Source organism: Schistocerca nitens, chromosome 1 (genome assembly GCF_023898315.1).
Source record: "Schistocerca nitens isolate TAMUIC-IGC-003100 chromosome 1, iqSchNite1.1, whole genome shotgun sequence".
NCBI lineage: Eukaryota > Metazoa > Arthropoda > Insecta > Orthoptera > Acrididae > Schistocerca > Schistocerca nitens.
In genome coordinates this window covers 171,497,540-171,518,705 of record NC_064614.1, presented here as the reverse complement: position 1 = coordinate 171,518,705, position 21,166 = coordinate 171,497,540, and the positions used below count along the sequence as shown (strand labels likewise).

Below are 21,166 nucleotides of genomic sequence, written 5' to 3'. Positions count from 1 at the left end.
TGTGACTGTTGTTTTGTCTCTGGGGTATAGTAGTGCACCCGAGTTTCATCTGTGGTCACAAAGCGGTGCAAAAAATCTTGTTCGATTCTCCAAAAACAGGCCAAACATTATTTCAATATGTCCATTCTCATGCGTTTTTGATCCAGCTTCAAGAGTAACGACACCCATCTTGCATATATTTTTTTCATTTCTAATTCTTCAGTTAAAATCTGATATACCCTTTCATATGACATCTGGCAAGCGTCAGCAATTTCACGCACTTTCAATTGGCAATCCTCCATGATCATTTTGAGCACTTTTGCTATGATTTCTGGAGTAGTGACACATCTTGGCTGACCACTGCACGGATTATCATCTAAGCTCTCCTGACCACATTTAAATTCATTTATCCACTTGGAACAACAACAGAGCCACGTCACTGGCACAGCTCTCTTCCAAGGGCACTGACATGGCACATGTTTACAAACAATAGTCCAATGAATATCATATGAACAACTTGTTGAGCTAGCGCTGACCTCTCAAGGTGATTCCGAGAACTTTTGAAACCACTGTTGTATGTATATGTCTTGAGGCAGTGTATCTCGTGGTGGGCGAATTACCCAGACTACAATCATACACTATGAGAGCACTTAGCGACTTTCAGAACAAACTTTGCATGTAATAAGAGACTCTTTTTCACTGACACGGTGCAAAAATAATTAAAGGAAAACAGTTTAGCGTGTACTACATTTTCACTCTTCATTCTGTACAACTTCAACTCTTCGTTCTGTAAAACTTCAACTCTTTGTTCTGTAAAACTTCAACATCAGCCATGATATTTTAATTTATTACTTCTTTACTACTAACTCTATTTGCAACACATTCTACGGATAGTAACAACATATACTACTGCATGAATCTGCCAAAAATATATCATTGTATGCTACATAGTTAAGGAGACTTGATGTTATGCACAATGTGATTTGTGCAAAACTAGCTTTGGCTTAAAAGGGAACTTAAATTATCCGTCATTTGGGGATGAGAGCACTTAGTGACTTCTAACAAACTTTAAATATTATTTCAAAGTTTTTCTAAACTTTTTGTTGCTTACATTCTTAGCTTCAAATATTTAACACATGAAATTATTTATAAAATAATCAGATGTTTGAAGCTATTTTATACAAGGGACTTCCATTCTTTAAAGAATAGGAGTGGGGTTTACTGGTAATCTTCTAACTTGTAATAAGGAAACCATCTATTGTAATGTGTCATGAAGCACAAAACTTCTGAAAATTTTATTTTCTCCTAAAGCATATACTGATGCTTGAGAGGTACACATTTGAACAAATAGAGATTTGTGCCTGGTGCAGTAAGTTTTTCATATCAGCTCTCACAAATAAAATATTCTTAGCTGACAAGATGAATTATTTCATTACACAATCTCAAACTTTAGAGCACTGTCACTTTCATCATTATCAAAATTGTACGTTTTAAGTGGCACAACACATCTATTACTTCTTACACGGGTAGTGTAGTTATTTTCAAATTTTGTGTCCAATTGCAAAATAACAGATTAGTAACAGACAGACTACATGTCTATCCAGCAACAGGTCCAAAGTGACATCAGTGAGAAGGATCAGAGGCTACTATGAGAACTATCTGGAAAGTAACCTCAATTTTCATGAAGCAGGGGAAGTCAACTCAATAGTCACTACATTGACTCATGCAGTGGGTCAGTGTGCTAACAGCTGTGATAGCGCTAAAGCCATATTGCTTCTCATTCGCTTATAATAGCTATTCAAAATGAGCAATGCAGTTGAAAATCCTGCCAAATTTGAAATCTGAATAGAATTTTTTGTGGCAGAGTATCACAAAACAGTAGGAATTCTTCGTGGAATTTATGCTGCATACTGACTAAATATGATAAGTGAAGGTGTTGTATGTCAATGGTATCATTTGCTTAACAGTGGAGACGAATGTTCATGTTGAGGACTGAGAAGTTCTGTTAGCTACATAGCAAGTAGCAGTTATCGTTTGAAAGCTGCATGACAAGCAGTAAACAGGACTCTTTTATTTACAGATGTAGGTAACTATTTTCTTCAAACAAATACTTAAGTAAATATTAAGCAACCATAGGAGATAAAAAGCAGCTGTTTAATATAACTGAGGAAGGAGTATCTTTTTCAAAGCAGCAGCTTTCTTTCGAATTTTATAGTATTAATAAAGCTGACACAACCACAAATAGTATTAAGCACTATAATATACATATTACATTTCTATTATTTGCCTGCCTTCTGCTGACATCTACCATGACTTTTCGACACCCCTTAAAGTTTTCTGTTTTTACAGAATCTATGGAACATGAAGACTGGATGAATGATGATGACAGAAGTGGGATGAATGATGTTGGCAGAAGTGGATATGCAACTGTAGCCACCACCCAAATGTTACAGAAAATTGATGAAAAAATAGTGAAAACTGCCATTTCACAGTACCTCAAAGACCTGGTAAATTTCCTTGGATTCCTCAATGTTTTATTTGAGTCTGACACTAAACAACTGAAGTACCACAAGTTTTGTGCTTACCATGGTGTCCAAACTTTCTGAGAAGTACAAAACTCAACAAATGACTATTTTTCTCGACTTAACTTCCCATTATGAAGCAGAAGGAGATGATCTATGGAGCAGGATCGTGACAGGTGAAAAGCCATTGGTTTCCTATACTAATGTGGTGGCAGTAGTCCTCGGTGTGGAGTCATCCAAAAGCTGAACCACATTCTTTCCATCTTTAGTTATGACTACCATTTTTGTAACATTATTGCAGTATTTTATTTATAGCCGAATGGAGTTTACTTACCTGATTGTCTTTGTACAACACATCTTGTTATTGAAAAATGTGGATTCTCCATGTGAATGTGAGAACGGTAAATTAATGTAAGTCTGCAGACATTCGTGGCTGTTGTTACTGAAGATAAAATCTTCTGGGTTGCTAGGATGAATCGTATTTCTTCTATGAGATTAACATTTTGACCCCTGTGCTGGGATTTTCTTCAAGATTTTGTGGTGTCCACAATTAACTGAACATCACAAGACTGTCCTCTTCCAGAGCATGTTCTGCAACATGATATTATGTGTTGCCAGTATACACCCTCTGCCTATGACCATTCATGATAACTGATAACTTGTTGGTAGTCCTGCCAATGTAAAAGGCCGAACAGTGTTAACACAACACAACAGCTAGTGTATGATGTGTCACTTCACAACTGGCCCTCCGTTTGATAAGATACGTTTTGCCAGTTACAGAGTTGGTATAGGTGGTGGTAGGAGGGTGCATCGAGCAAGTCTTGCAGCAGGGGCGGTACCAGGGGTACAAGTCATAGGGCAGTGACAACATGACAGTTGTGACCTTGGTGCCTGTTTCAGCACAAGTGCCATTTGGATTCTTTCCCCAAACACCAGTTGCTCAGAACACCGCAGGTGGGAACTGGCGCTACAACATGTCTTTGGTTCTTGCCATCCATCCGGCCTTAATCCTTCGGTCTTAACATTTCTTCACAATAACTATTAATTTCTTGACTCCCTTTTAGTTTTCTAAAGCTTTCATTTTTTGACCTGTCTATGTTTTGCCATCCCCATCCACCACATACAATGCGCTTTGCTTTTTGCTTCTATTAACTTATCCACAATGTTTTAGCTAATCTCTGTCTTGCATTTTACCGTATCTTCCACCTTTAAGCTCTCAGGTTTTCAAATCTCATCTGGTACACTCCCCAACAATAAATCTTTCCTTCTCATCCCGTCCGGTAAGCCTCTCCTGACCCAGGGTTCTGGGTAGTTTCTCTGAACTCCACTCCTTTTCCTAAACCTCACCAGTCATTTTCCTTCACCCCTCTTCCTTCGCCTTCAACCCATCCCCCAGAAGAAAGAGCCAAGGGCTCCAAAAGCTTGCAAACTGTAATACCTTTTATATGTGTGTTCTTCTGCCGCTGCTTGATAAGTAGATTTTTTATCCATGTAATTACATTACATTATAATAGAAGGAAACATTCCACGTGGGAAAAATATATCTAAAAACAAAGATGATGTGACTTACCGAACGAAAGCGCTGGCAGGTCGATAGATACACAAACAAACACAAACACACACACAAAATTCAAGCTTTCGCAACAAACTGTTGCCTCATCAGGAAAGAGGGGAAGGAGAGGGAAAGACGAAAGGATGTGGGTTTTAAGGGAGAGGGTAAGGAGTCATTCCAATCCCGGGAGCGGAAAGACTTACCTTAGGGGGAAAAAAGGACAGGTATACACTCGCGCACACACACACATATCCATCCACACATATACAGACACAAGCAGACATATTTAAAGTTTGGGCAGAGATGTCAGTCGAGGCGGAAGTGAAGAGGCAAAGATGATGTTGAATGACAGGTGAGGTATGAGTGGCGGCAACTTCAAGTCCTACAGTGCTGCCTGATACAATGGAATACTGCAAGCCAATTTAAACTGTTTTTAACTACCTGCATGTTGTTGTATTTGACATCCTGCTGCTGAACAGCCTGCATCTCCTGTATACAAAGCAATGGCGATACGTAACAAGACGTCACTTTGTCAACCATGTTAGCAACACGGGGCTCCACCTCTCCCCACCACTGGCGCACCATAGCAGGCAGCCGCCTTAAAGTAGAAAAGTACACCTGCAACAGCACACGAATACCTAACAAACAGACAACAGTGCTTACCAAGGAAAGCTGTACCAGAAAAAGCAGCTCAAAAAAACTTAGTTACACAATAAGAGAACTGTTCAGAACATCATCAACTGTAAATTACACATTTGGACAGATATCACCATCAGATTTGAGGGGAGAAAACCAATAATGAATACATTAATTGAATTTTCCCATGTAAAAGTGTCAACTAATGCATGGATAAATAAAGTACTATCTAGCCATTCTTTCACTGTGTAAGAGCACCATGCTCTATTATAAATTTTAATGGTCTTGATCACGATAAAATGTAATTATGATATAATGATTTCCAGCTCTGGTTCACTAGCAACCATCCTCAGATCATATTTAAACTAGAAATGATGTCTAAGTACAGTGTTGATCAAACGAGATCACTACTATCTGCAATTTGTGAATATTAATTGACCATGCTCATTGATATCTTTCAAGACTTTATATCTCTTTTCAAACACTGATAGTGCCACAAGTAATGCTGATTTTCTTTTGCCTGCCCCCAAAATAAAGTATTTTGAAATCTGAATAAAGATTAAAATTAAAAAGCTTGTACAAGGCTTAGTTCACCCACTTTCTTGATGATCTGTGGCTGAAGTGCAACAGGAATACATCGAATAATCCTTCCACAAGCACTGTTAACACTCTTTTGCTTGTCTATTGACATGACCTGTTTATAGACATTCAACTTCATTATTACATGATGTTAAGTAGATCATTAAGTGGATGGCTAATTATTAAATTGTAGGATACGTCTGGCCATCACCAAAACACCATGCATTAAAACGAACTGCATCCCTTCTTGAAGCATACTTCTGAACTCTCCCTCAGTCACGTTTTGTGGGATATAGACAATAAATTCAGTGTTTCCCATGCATGCTTCAAGTAGGGATGCAGTTCATTTTATTACATGGAGTTTTGTACACACACACACACACACACACACACACACACACACACACACACACACTGTGAGGGTACATAATTTCATATAATTAAATTCGGGAATTTCCCCTTTTAAGACAAAAAGTGCAAAGTTTTCTGTACTCTTGTTGTCTCCTATAGTTAAGTTAACTGTGGAGTTTTCTATATTCGAACAGCACACAGGTCTACATTTTGCATGTGGTATAATGTGAGTACATATATCTGTTTGAGTGGTATTATTATACTGTTTGAGGTGCTCCATGGGTGGCACGCAGTGACTGGAGTTCGCCATTAGACGCGTTTACATGACAAGTATGTCAAGGAGCTTCCAACATTGCAGATGTTGATAGAGTGCCTTGAATAAGACAACTTTGTACTTCATCAATAATGTCTAGAAAATGATCTGTAAAATACATGCAATTCAGTTCAGTTGTAATGAGATATCCGCACTAAGAATATGCACGATGTTAATGAATCTGGTGGAAGTCACTGGAAGTAGCTGAACTGATGGAAATGTTATGATGGATTTTTTTATTATTATTTTCCATGATATTGCATACCTAGCAGAATTCTGTCTACAGGGTGTTACAAAAAGGTACAGCCAAACTTTCAGGAAACATTTCTCACACACAAATAAAGAAAAGATGTTATGTGGTCATGTGTCCGGAAACACTTAATTTCCATGTTAGAGCTCATTTTAGTTTCGTCAGTATGTACTGTACTTCCTTGATTCACCGCCAGTTGGCCCAATTGAAGGAAGGTAATGTTGACTTCGGAGCCTTTACAAGTACGAAACAACATGTGGTTCATGCACGATGGAGCTCCTGCACATTTCAGTCAAAGTGTTCGTACGCTCCTCAACAACAGATTCGGTGACCGATGGATTGGTAGAGGCGGACCAATTCCATGGCCTCCACGCTCTCCTGACCTCAACCCTCTTGACTTTCATTTATGGGGGCATTTGAAAGCTCTTGTCTACGCAACCCCGGTACCAAATGTAGAGACTCTTCGTGCTCATATTGTGGACGGCTGTGATACAATACGCCATTCTCCAGGGCTGCATCAGCGCATCAGGGATTCCATGCGATGGAGGGTGGATGCATGTATCCTCGCTAACAGAGGACATTTTGAACATTTCCTGTAACAAAGTGTTTGAAGTCACGCTGGTACGTTCTGTTGCTGTGTGTTTCCATTCCATGATTAATGTGATTTGAAGAGAAGTAATAAAATGAGCTCTAACATGGAAAGTAAGCGTTTCCGGACACATGTCCACATAACATATTTTCTTTCTTTGTGTGTGATGAATGTTTCCTGTAAGTTTGGCCGTACCTTTTTGTAACACACACACACACACACACACACACACACACACACACACACACACACACACACACACCTGGCTGTGCATGTATCACACTGTTCAATTTTTGACCATAATTTGATAATAAGATTTAATGTCTCAAAACTGCTCATGTCTATAACTAAAAAAAGTCCTCACAGTAGCTATGGGAAGATTTATTCAATGTATTCCTTAATAAACTTATGCTACAACTGGGACATTAAAGGTGACTAATAATTTGAAGGAATTACAGAATTAATGCAAAACTCCAGTTAATAGCACACTTCTGGAGTAAAAGATGAGAAAAGAACAAGGCTTCAAGACAGATTTAATAAAATGCTGCATTCTTTTATCTGGAATTATAGAAAAAATTGAAAACATACCCAACATGCCAGATGCTGTAAATACTGCCCATCACATGGTTGTGAAAACTGAAGTGACGGTTCCGCACTAAACATAAAGGCCTTCGGTGGTTTTGGCTTTACATCAGACACCTTGAGAACTTCTGCTGGCATTAGGCAAAATAGGTTCTGCAGCAGACACCTCAGACTACCATTTTCACTAAAACAATTTTTTCACAGATATTGAAAATGTATAAGAGAAATAACACAAAACAGATTTATTTTGTAACAGAGAAAAGAAAGTATTGATTTCTTGCAGCTCTTCAATAATGTCACATATTCAACTCCCTATGATTTAATTAGTACTTCTTTTTAATTAATTGTCTTCAGTTATTATTAGAAACAGTTGAGAACAGAAAAGGATGAACAGAAAAGGATTGTTCAGTAAGTAAAGACACTTTTTATTTCTGAAGGCAGGTTAGTGTTGTTCAAGATTCCAATACATCATATTATCCTCCACTCTTTTTTGGCTACAAAACCCCATTTTTCAACATAATATCCGAACAGTGTGATGGCCTTACATTACCTTTCTGGGAGGGCCTATATACCTGCAAGGTACCACCCTACTGGTCAACATCAGAGGCAATGTCTTGCTATGTCAGTAACCTCCTCATTATCCAAGTACTGCTTCCTGTGAAGTGCAACCTTGATTGGACCAAACAGATGGAAGTCAGAAGCTGTGAAATCTGGGCTATAGGGTGGATGAGGAACAATAATCCAATGAAGTTTTGTGAGCTCCTCTCAAGGCATGGAGACTCGTGTGATGCCTTGCATTGCCATGGAGGAGGAGATGGTCATTTGCGTTTTTCTGCCAACGAACACACTGAAGTCAGTTCTTCAACTTCCTGAGGCTGAGTGTGGTTGGCAGGCACATAGATGAGATAGGTTGGCGCATCCTTGTTCAATAACAGATGCTTTACCAAATGACTCACCATGCTTTTGTTCACTGCCAGGTTTCTGTAGACATTCTGGAAGTGCCTATGAGTATCTGCAATGCTCTGGTTTTCTGCCAAAAAAAGCTCAGAGACAGCTCTCTGCTTGGAATGCACCTCTATTACAGATGATGCCATTTTGAAGGCTATTTATAGTGCTGTCATACCCGCCAGGTTAGCCGAGAGAGTTAATGTGCTGCTTCCTGGCCTCGGGTAGGTGCGCCGGTGCTGGATCGAATCCGTCTGGCGGATTAACGATGGAGGCCGGAGTGCCGACCAGCCTGGATGTGGTGTTTAGATGGTTTTCCACATCCCACTAGGTTAATACCAGTCTGGTCCCCAAGTCCCGCCTGAGTTACACGGCTCACAGACATCTGAATATATTCACGCTATTCCATGGATTACACTAGACGCAGACAGTTGGGGTACACTAATTCCGTCTCGGGGGTACGGGGTGGCGGCAGGAAGGGCATCCGGCCACCCCTTAAATTAACCTTGCCAATTCCGATTAACCATGCCAACCCTGCGCCACTGTGGGACAAAGGCACAAGCAAAAGAAAAGAAAGTATAGTTCTGTCATCTACCAAAACTTCATGAAACTATAGGAGCTGTAGCAGAATATTCCACAATCTCTCACAACAAATTCAGCATTTTTCAAAAAGAGAGAGAGAGAAAGAGAGAGAGAGAGAGAAGAAGAAGAAGAAGAAGAAAAGGGCTGCATTACTTATTGAATGCCTCTTGCAGTTTTATTTTTGTACAAATTGAAGAGTATCTATTCAGTGAGAGAAAAACATCATCATATAAGAAAGATACTTCAATTTTGTTAATGAGATGTAAACACATTTGCATTTCTCTCTCTCTCTCTCTCTCTCTCTCTCTCTCTCTCTCTCTCTCTCTGCCTCTCTCAGCATTATCCAACTTGACCTGTATTGTGGCATCACTGCACTGACTTATCAGCACATCTAAATGCTGCATGTTAGATACAAGTGAGCTTCTGAGCAACAAATAAATTGTGATATCAGTGATTCAAAGGCATCTGGTATGGGGCCCAATGATAGAGTTTAGCAACTCTGAAATCAATCACATCTGAGTATATAATCATCGAGAACATAGCTGTTAATGGGAAAACATTTTGTGAATAAAGAAATGTCAGTAGCATTACAGGATGGCAGCTCCAAGCCATCTTTACTAGAGCCCCAAATTCAACAGAAGTGTTTTTCTCTAATGGAAAAATTGCAAGTATGGAGATTAGCAACAGTATGAAATACGTTTCTGTAAAATAAAATTATTAAGATTAAATATAAATTTAAATGTTAGGAATGAAAGTATTTTTCTAGAATATAGCCTTGTACTGAAGTGAAACTTGTATGATAAGAAGAGAATAGAAGCTTTTGAAATGTGGTGCTACAGAAGAATGCTGAAGATTTGACAGTTTACTTAACAAAGATGTACTGACTCAAATAAGGAAAAAAGAAATTTGTGGCACAACTACACAAATAGAAGGGTTTGGTTGACGGGCTACATCCAGAAGCATCAAGAAATTGTCACTTTTTTCAAGAAGGGTCTTGAATAGTGCACAAAATTATGTCCTGTCTATCTGACATTGGTCTGCTGTAGAATTTTGGAACATATTTCATGCTCACGAGTTACAACAGTTGCGAAGACTGAAAATTTTTAGGAATCAACATGGGTTCCAAAAACAATGACTGTGTGAAACCCAGCTCGCTCTGTTTGCCCACGAGGCTCAGAAAACAGTAGATACAGGTACTCAGGTAAATACTACATTCCTTGAAGGTGTTCAATACATTTCCACACTGCTGCCTAATGAACAAAATGCGAGCATGTGGAATATCAGTCCAAACGTGTGTGTGGATTGAAGAGTTTCTAGCACATGGAACACAGCTTGTCACTCCCAAAGGAGAGAAGTCTTCAGAGGTAAAAGTTACTTCGGACTTGCCCCAAGGGAGTGTTATAGGATCACTACTTTTCACAACATATATAAATTACCTAGTAGATAACGACCACAAGGCTTTTTGCAGATTATGCCATTGTACACAGAAACGTCACAACACTAAAAAGCTGCAGTGAAATGCAGAAAGACTTGCAGAGGATCGACAATTGGTGCAGGGAGTGGCAATTGACCCACAACATAAACAAATGTAACATATTGTGAATACATAGACAGAAAGACCCTTTATTGTACAATTACAAAATTGTAGAACAATCACTGGAAGCAGTTACTTCCATAAAATATCTAAGAGTATGCATACTGAGTGATCTGAAGTGTAATGACCAAATAAAATTATTCGTGAATAAGTCAGATGCCAGACAGATTCATTGGAAGAATCCCCAGTGAATGTAGTCTACCAAAAAAAGAAAATAAGTTCAACACACTTGTTCAACCGATACTTGAATATTGCTTGTCCATCTGGGATCCGTACCAGACAGGACTGATGAGAGGAAACTGAGAAGATCCAAAGAAGAGCAGCAAATTTTGTCGCAGGTTCACTTGGTAGGTGTGGGGACATCACAGAAATGCTCATCAGCTCCACTGGCAGATATTGCAAGACAGGCATTCTGCGTCACGTTGTGGTCATTCTGAGAGTGTCTTCCTAGAGGTGTCAAACAATATATCGCTTCCTTCTATGTATAACTCACAAAAGGACCATGAAGATAAAATTAGAGAGTTCTGAGCCCACACACAATATTAACAGCAATCATTCTTCCCTACAACCAATCATTCTTCCTACAAACCAATTGAATCTGGAACAGGAAAACGGGGGTTGTTGCACTGGAACACAAAGTACTCTCTGTCACACACTGTAAGGTGGCTGGCAGAGTATGGATGAAAATGAAATGGAAGGAAATGGGGGTGTGTAAAAACTGTTGAGGGAGACAAGCTGGTTAAAGTGGATGGTGGTTATAATAGTTATGCAGAGATGAAGAGGCTTGCAAAGGGTACTCTAACATGGAGAGCTGCCTCAAACCAGTCTTCAGACTGAAGACTTCTTCAACAACAACATGCTGTGGTACTATGAGTAACATTATATTTCAGCAGTAACAGTGGAAACAGTACACGTTAAAATGTAACCAGATCCAGAAGCACAGCACGTTGTACATTTTTGGAGGTGATAGCTTCACTGCAGAAAGTCTTGGGTCACTTCCAGACGTACAGTAATTAATCTGTTAGCAACACTTGGTTATTTGTCACAACTTAACAAGCACTGCAACACACCAGCTAATCCTCCAACCGCTCTTCTCTAGCTTTTTGGACAATTTGAATTTATACACCTTTTAACAATTACATTATTAGACATTATTATGTTATTCCATGTTTAATGTTATAATTGCAATAAGTTAACCCAGCAAAAACTGACATTATGGAGTTTTAATAGAAATTAAAATGAGTACAATGATAATGAATATTTCCCAAATTAACGATCTTTTACAAGTGCAATTTTGAAACATACATACAGTTAACAATTAAGTTCTTATTATTCAGTCCAGAACATTCTCGAGTATCTTTTCATAATTTAATTAATTATGAAATTTTATGAAACAATTTTGAGCTGGTATTATTTCTACAATGTCAACATTACAATTCAAACGTTAAAATGACTTTTTTACAACATTTGAAGGCTAAAATGTGGAATAATTACGTACAACCCAAAATCTTTAAATCGTGTTACAAAAGATTAATGAATCATTCATCTAACATTATTTATGATACAAACTGTCTTCCTGAATTAGGTTAGGTCTCCAATTTGAATGAATCTTCTCTAGTTTTCGTAATATGTAGACATTGCATTGAATTTCTCCATAGAATGTTCCAGAAACATTAATTACGAGTTTAATTACAGATTTGTTTTTAGTCGGTGATTTCTGTACGAATATGTTGTCCTGACTTGCAAAGATACATAAATGTTAGGCTTTTTCAAAATTAATGGTTTACACACTCTATCTACGTTTTGTTAAACAATGAATTTTACAAATTGAATTATTACAACAAAACTGAATGAAAAAGGTTATTAACATTTATACACTATTAACACTGACTCGCGATCTTGTTCTTTCTCTTCAAAACATCCCGAAATTCATATCAAAGTGGTAATGACTTATCCTAACTGTACATTACTTTACAGTAATTGGTGTGTGACACAGTTTAACATTTTTGTTACTATTTCACAAAGTTGCACTAAGTGACGTTATTCACTAAGTGTCTTTATACACTACCCACATCTGTTTTAGTGTGTATCACATACTGCAAAATCTGCTGTATCAGGTACACTGCAAGACCCAATACAGCCTGTTTCGTTACAATGTGCTTAAAGTGAGACTTGTGTGGTAAGGTAAATGAGGAACGAGAAGAACACGGGAGATAAAAAACAATGCAGTACCTGAGTTTAGCTGCATATTGGTATCTTAGCTGTGGCGATGCACGAGCGCAGAGCTCCAGCGTCAGTGACCACAGCAGCAGATAGGCACTGCAGTATGCGTGTGACTCTGTGAACGGCTCCAGAGTGCAGCTCTCGCCCATACGCAGCTCACTAAGCAGAGCACCGGTCGCGGCTTCACCTCTGTCCAGCAAACTGGTCAGGAGGCTGAGGCCCGGAGTGGGCATCTCCTCGCCAGTCACTTGTCCCACGCTTGAATCTTTCGCAGAAAAGAAAGGCACCAACCTGAAAGTACAGAAACCGAGATAATCTGTGTGCAATAATGAGTAGCAAATATAATATATGAAGTGATATGAATCAAAAATCACCTCCACACAACAGATCTATCAAATGAGATCTGAAATAAAAGTTAACAAGTTACTCTTACAATTACAATGATGCCCTTTATGTGCACACACACACACACATACACACACACACACACACACACAGCATTTCATTCATCAAGGTGTTGATGTTAATATAATAATACCAAGTAACAGATCATAACACACACTACTTAAAATTACAGTGCAATATAAGTCAGATGTTGACTTTTAGAAAGGGTTTGTTTGAGCATCATAGTGACTTAATATGTATGCTCTTATTGAAAATGGTAGCCTCTACTGCATTTTCACTGCAAACTGCTCCTTAAGAAGGTGGAAATTACAATTCAACACGAAATCTTAACCATGGTGTAAAATACATGTCTTACAAACTCACAGCAAGGTCAGAGGTTAACATGATAAATGTCACAACATCTATACTGACTTGGGATCAAATCCCGAACCTTTGGATTTGTAATTTATAATCCCCACAGTGCTGATACTCATGATGCTGGCTGTTTCTGTGTCAAAGTTCGTTAAAATCAATCCAGGGGTTTGGGATAAGATTCCAGACATACACATACGTACATACATTATTGCTGTGAATTTGTGCAATATTTGAGTATTATCATGCAGAATGAATCACACCAGTGAATTAAGTTGTTGTGGATGTACAGCCTACATAATATGTACTAGACCATTGCAGTAACATCAATAATTTAACAACACGATGAGGAATAATATAAACTAGTCATTACTTGATCTCAGAGCAGTACAGAAAAGAGTGAGATATTCTGCCATAAAAAACTTTCACCACTTACCCAATAGTTCTACGAATCTTATAGACACAAAATTAACTTCAAACTGAGATCACTCCATAGACACAGTTTTGGATGTTTACAGCTATAATGTGTGTGTGTGTGTGTGTGTGTGTGTGTGTGTGTGTGTGTGTGTGTGAGAGAGAGAGAGAGAGAGAGAGAGAGAGAGAGAGACTGACTTGTTCCAATTATGATTCATGCAAGATGCAAATAACTAAACACAACTAAACTTTGAGGTATGAAATCATTATCTAACTTATCAACATTAGCCATGCACAAAACAAAAATATCTTTGATGAGATAACCGCTGTTATGAAAGTTTAGTCAATTACTAATGATAAAGTTAATACAACAAACCGACAGATAAAGCTACCACAATAGTAATGATGTAAATTACATCAAACTTACTTTTTGAGCATTTGAAAACCAGTTAGCTGGAGCACATTTAGTGGTGTGTAAATTAATTTTTCACAGCTTTCTATGAATGCCTCATGCTGACTTCCTTGGAGATACTGCCCAACATCAGCACACATAAGAGACTTGCCAATTTCTTGGAGTAATATCTGTCGATCTAAGGTCACAACTGTTTCTTTAGCAGCATCTGAAGCAGAGCAAGTAAGGATGTTAGTTAAGAGTACAAAATCTTCTTCGACTGCTAACTTGTATTCCTCTCCAGTGCTTTACCTGAAAACAAAGAGAACGGGCACATGGAAAAGGCAATGGAAATATGTAAGGTTCAGGTGAGGAGTGATGGGGAGGGAGGTAGGACAATCTGCTATCCACATGAGATAAGACCAAATAGCTACAGAATGGAAGTAAGAACAGACTACAATAGTTGAGATACACATTCCCTAGTAATAGCAATGTGCTATAGGACTTCAAAATAATAAAAACTACAACATAACAGGAAATTAAAGGAAAATATGGGAACATGATGAAAAACGGCTGATAATCAAGAATAGAATATCTTCGTCCTGGCTTTCCCATTTGCAGTTAGTGGTACAGAGGAGAAGTATCGTGTAGAGCCTCAATCTTTGTTTAAGACTTTCATATTGAGAGGTTGTAAATTGGTCAAGAAGGGACATTGTTTCAAAAATAAATGGCTTAAGCTCAGTCGGTAAGAGCATTGCCTAAGAAATACAGGGTGTCCGAAAAGTCTTTCCCTGATTACATAAATTGATAACACAGGCTAGAAGTAAGATACAAATATGAAACTTGTGTCGAATTGTTTACAACTATCAAAGTTTTTTTTTTCTGTTTTAGGTTCGCAGTATGTAAGTAGTGGATGAGGTGCAGTGCCCAAGAAGCCATGTTAACCAATCAGGAGAAGGCACAGTGTGTCCTGTGGTACCATGAGACACGATCACCAACCACAGTACAGACACACTTCCAGACAACATTTGGAAGGAATCCACCCGATGTCAAGAGCATTAAAGCCTGGTATGAGAGGTTCAAGAACACAGGATCTGTTGCTGACCTTCTGAGGTCTGGTCGACCAAGAACCTCAGCAGACAGGATGGAAGCTGTAAGGCAGTCTTTTCTGCGAAGTCCGAAGAAATTGGCAGGGCCTCACGAGAATTACAGATGCCGAAAAGCTCTCTCCATGACATTTTACACAAACATTTATTGTTTCATGCATACAAAATGCAAATCGTTCAGGCCTTGTTGCCCAATGACAGTACACGTCAATATGACTTTGCTGTCAAAATGCTATCACGTATTGAGGATGATGAGGGTTATCTCAGACGAATTGCCTTTTCCGACGAAGCGACCTTTTTTGTCAGTGGAGTAGTGAATCACCATAATGTGCGCATTTGGGGTTCACAACCCCCTGGCGAGGTCATGGAGTGCACCAGAGGCAGTCCAAAGGTGAATGTTTGGTGCACACTATTGCACGATCGAATTATCGGGCCATTCTTCTTCGCTGAGGCTACCATCACATCTGCAGTGTATCTGGACATGTTGCAACTGTATGCTGTTCCTCAGCTGCTTCAGTATCACCCCCATGTCTTGTTTCAGCAAGACGGAGCACCGCCTCATTGGGGTTTGGGCGTCCGTACCTATCTCGATATGACCTTTCCTGGGCGATGGATTGGTCGTGATGGGCCAACGGTTTGGCCTCCACACTCTCCTGACATAACCCCATTAGACTTCTTTTTAAGGGGTTATGTCAATGACGAGGTCTACCGAACACGTTACCAGATCTTGAAACCCTGCGGCAACGGATAACCACAGTCGTTGAATCGATCCCTCCAGTGATGTTGGCTAATGTGTGGACGGAAACTGAATATCGCCTAGATGTGCTATGTGCTACCAAGGGTGTTCATGGGGAAGTTTACTGATGTGTGAAAAAAACTTTGATAGTTTGTAAACAATTAGACACCAGTTTCATATTTGTATCTTACTTCTAGCCTGAGTTATCAATTTATGTAATCAGGGAAAGACTTTTCGGAGACCCTGTATAGGTTCCACATCTTACACACAGTTTTAATCTGCCAGAAAGTTTTGAAACAGTGGATACTCAATTACAGACTATAAGATTTATTCTGGAAATATAATACCAACATTTCAACACATGTAAACATGTGTGGCACTGGTAGGCACTCTTGTATTGGCACTGACTGAAGGGCCGAAACTGAAGATTAATGTGAGACAGTCAGATGCTGCAGACTTGGGCTCATATTGGAAGTGTGTGTCAATATCAAGAACTGTAGATGACAAGAGAGATATAGTGTACAGCTTTTAGTATGCAGGTAGAATTCTTTTCTCAGCCTGTACCATACAAATAGCTTCCAAGCTCTATCATGTAGCACAGGGATACTGCGATGTGACTGGTATTGCACACTTCGCATTTAAATGTTTTCTTATTTACTTATTTAGCATCTGCACAGGGCACCTTTTTTAAGTTGATCGCACCATGAGTAAACACCTAGTGTCACCTTGGAGTGATCAGAGAAATATGTGCATTGAGGCGAAATAATTTCAAAGACATAAATTTTTATTATCTCCGAAATTAATAACATTTGTATTTAAGACTTATAACTGGTGACTTCTGTTAGTGTGCTGCAAAAAACTATTTACCATGTTAAACATGCTACACAAAAGAAATGTGGTAGGAAGATCTATACCTAAGTTAGCTACAGTTTCTCGTAAATAGTGAGGTATACAGGGTGTCTCAGGAAGGAACAGTCAGTATTCTGGGATATGACAGGAATGCCCATTTGAAGCAAAAAACTTTGTATGGGTGGAGATATACCCTATTCCAAACAGTTTCCAAGACAGAACACATCTAATGCGCATTGTCATTTATTTTCTGTTTTATTCTGTACATTGTCAAGTTTAACAATGCAGGAAAAGACAGATTGCTACTTAACATAAAAAAGACACGCTAAGTTGCAGACAGGCACAATTAAAAGACACTGCACATGTGCGACAGTTATAAATGGGTTGACATTAGATAACGAATGACAGTTTGTACCACCGTTGCCAGCTTTCGAATGTGAAGTGCTCACAGCAGCAGGTCAAACAATAGCTGTCTACAGAGCTGTGACAACATCAAGACATTGCCATATGTTTAAAAAATTGCATTACGTTATTGGTTGAGGTAGGCCTGTGAAGCTGCCGCACCCAGCCCACAACAGCTGTCAGGGATTAATTTACACCGACTCAACTACAGTAAGCATTACAACATGCATTTTACAAGTATAATCACACCCAATCTTTTTATTTCTCTCCTTTCCCGCAATTTCCTCCCCTCCCTACCTCTCCCCTGCTCTCTGTCTAGCTTGCAGCACTTCACTGTCTACCACCCCCATCGTACTACATACTATGCCTCCCCCTCCCATCCCAGCCTCCTCCTTACCCCCACCAAGTCACCACTCTCCCCGAAGGCCTTAGCAGCCGAAAGCTTTAATTGTAAGTGTCTTTTTGTTGTGCCTATCTGTGACTCAGAACCTGTGCTGTATGGTGAGTAGCAATTTTCCTTTTCATAATATTGTTACATTCCATCCTGGATTTTTCACTGTCAGATTTAATTGAAAAATATGTATTTTTAACAAATTTACCTCTAACCATTGTCATACATTTCACATTACAGCTGTTGTACAGTTCGCAATAAATGTTGGAATACACCACCAACTTCAACTCATTAGTGCACTCTTGGAAGAACATGTAGTGTTGCTTGTCTGAGTGCCTCTGCACATTTCCTAATGAGGGCAACAGTGTTCATGACGCGAACAAGCACTTCATCTCGTGTATTCACCTTTCATTTGTACAATTCAGATTTCATCCAACTCCATAAACAAAAATTTAATGGTGTAAGGTCTGGCAATCTTGGTGGCCAATTAACTATACTATCACAGCCAATCCAGAAATTAAGGTAAGTATGGCTGAGATGTTCTCTCATATGTCAGGTAACATGTGGATGGGCTCCGTCATGCTGGGAGTACATTCATGGTGTATACGTGGACAAGGAAACAAAATTCCTGGATTTTTCCCGGTTAAAAATACAGTTTCTCCTGGGTCAAAATATACTTTTTCTGTGTTAAGTGACAGTATACTCTTCCTTGTCACTTTAAAACTCATCAATCCTTTGATTGTTTATGGTCTCATATACTGACGTACAATTTCCTGGCACTTTAGAAAACGAAACTCGGGGGGTGGGGGGATGTTTTGAAAAACCTTTGACGTGCAACAACATGTACACTGCATATGTTCATATTATGAAGGTATAAGTTCTGATTCCACCAAACACCGCATGTTACTTTCTGAAGCATTGAAATCGACATTGTGATGTGCTTTTGTAAGCCAGTCATAGCTCATGTCACGTGATCTTGCCAGCTGATGACAGCACACGACACATGATGGTTCAAATGGCTCTGAGCACTATGGGACTTAACATCTATGGTCATCAGTCCCCTAGAACTTAGAACTACTTAAACCTAACGAACCTAAGGACATCACACAACACCCAGTCATCACGAGGCAGTGAAAATCCCTGACCCCGCTGGGAATCGAACCCGGGACCCCGTGCTCGGGAAGCGAGAACGCTACCGCGAGACCACGAGCGACACGTGATGTAGTCATCCAACAGCAACATCACTCTTAAGTAGCGCAAACACACAAATAAGAAAAGTCAATGGTTTAAATTAATACACACAGCATTCACATATAATATTAGTCTCGAAGATTAATAAGCTGCAAGAGAAGCTAAGCTTGCACATATAACGTTGATCTTTGCGCGTGTAACACTTTAAGACACATCACACAAATGTGCCTGTAAAATTTTTAATAATAACCTAAATGTCTGATTTTCTGGGCTCGAAATTCTTCTAAACGGTCCTCCTCAAAGAGTTGATTTTTAAATGAGAGTCAAACACTTTGTGATTTAAGAAATTCATCATACTTTCTCGCACATAGTTCATCTTGTGTAAAAGGAAATTTGCTTTGAATGTAACACTTTTCAAACCACCATTCGCAATATTTCCCCACGACCTGTTAGAAATAAGTTCATTTCGGCAGTTAGCAGAGAGCGCCAGATAACAGGCATCACCGAACTTGCGCAGCTAAGATGACGCAGGAAGCCCGATGTTGCTACGTGTAAAACATTAAAAGATCTTACATTATGTCATAAAAGAAACAAGACATCAGAGGATACTTCAAGAGCATCGGAATTTCGTGCATAATGCCATAAGTGTACTTGAGATACAGCGAACAGTAGAAACTAGCCAATTATGTGAAACTAAACACTTCATGTCAAATAAATTGATGCTTCAGCAGAAAAGATTAATAAAAGCCCAAAGGGGTGCAAGCCTCCTCCATGAAAAACATGACCACATCATAACACCACCACCTCAGAATTTTACTGTTGGCACTACACACTCTGGCAGATGATGTTCACCAGGCATTCGCCATACCCATACCCAGCCATCGGATTGCCACATTGTGCACCATGATTCGTCACTCCACACAACGTTTTTCCGCGGTTCAATCGTCCAATGTTTATGCTCCTTACACCGAGCAAGGCATCATCTGGCATTTACCTGCATGATGTGTGGCTTATGAGCACCCGCTCGACCATGAAATCCAAGTTTTCTCACCTCCCGCCTAACTGTCATAGTACTTGCAGTGGATCCTGATGCAGTATGGACAGATGTCTGCCTATTACACATTATGACCCTCTTCAACTGTCGGCGGTCTCTGTCAGTCAACAGATGAGGTTGGCCCGTACGCTTTTGTGCTGTACATGTCCCTTCACGTTTCCCCTTCACTACCACATCAGAAACAGTGAACCTAGGGATGTTTAGGAGTGTGGAAATCTAACGTACAGATGTATGACATGAGTGACAGCCAATCACCTGATCACGTTTGAAGTCTGTGAGTTCCACGGAGTGCACCATTCTGCTCTCTCATGAGGTCTAATGACTACTGAGGTCACTGATATGGAGTACCTGGCAGTAGGTGGCAGCACAATGCACCTAATATGAAAAACGTATCAACAATGACTGGTTCCTGATACAGCACAAAAATATGCCGCTCAACAGCTTACCATAAACACAACTGTGTTCAATAATCATGTGGCAAACATTTAAAGTTCAGTGTGGTCTTCGCATCATAAAACTCCATACGATTTGTATTATGTTATAAATGAAGCCATCCGCTGTGATGATAACATTTCCATGAATTAAAAAGTATCATTTTCAGTTAACTTTTAGTTTCTAACTAGTGTGCTGCTACTCATAATTTCTGAAATGTGAGCAAGAGGAGACAGAACAGTACAATGCTGAAGGAAAAGAGCAGTAAAACTTATTTGGTTTGACCAAGAACAGACAGAAATATGGTACTGTGTCACATATGTGAAAAACACATAAGTTGTATTGCTCTATTTTCAGAACATTTTAAAAATCAGAGCAATTTTCAAGATAGTGATTGTTGTTTATATTTAACTGAAAGAAACTAACATTATTTTTATACCACTGTTACAGTTACCCAATGACAAAAAATTCCAGATTGCACATCATTTGCAAGCAGCTGCTCATGGAAATGCTGTTAATAGAAATGTCTCCAAGAGCTAAACAACCTCACCAGCAGTATTTTCTGCAAGCAGGTGTGGAAATCATGTCAATGACAGTTTTTTGGAAGATATATGCAAAGCATTAGTTTCAGCCAACAGCCCTCTGAATAAGTTAAATGATGTAGAATTTTGAATGTTGCTGGAAAAATATTCCGAATGAAAAGTTCCTGATGAATCAACAATAAGTAAAAACTACCTTGGCAATGTT

General features: G+C 39.2%; 1 protein-coding gene across 1 annotated transcript in view; it reads right to left on the bottom strand.

Moving 5' to 3' along the window:
* LOC126244652 (E3 ubiquitin-protein ligase listerin) overlaps positions 1–21,166 on the bottom strand; it is a 160,393-nt gene that overhangs the window by 9,007 nt on the left and 130,220 nt on the right. The window contains exons 17-20 of the mRNA XM_049948256.1: positions 14,295–14,487; positions 12,707–12,988; positions 7,360–7,537; positions 4,495–4,671 (exon numbers count right to left, since the gene is read on the bottom strand). Of these exons, the coding sequence (XP_049804213.1) occupies positions 4,495–4,671; positions 7,360–7,537; positions 12,707–12,988; positions 14,295–14,487 (830 nt within the window). The remainder of the gene's footprint in view (positions 1–4,494; positions 4,672–7,359; positions 7,538–12,706; positions 12,989–14,294; positions 14,488–21,166) is intronic.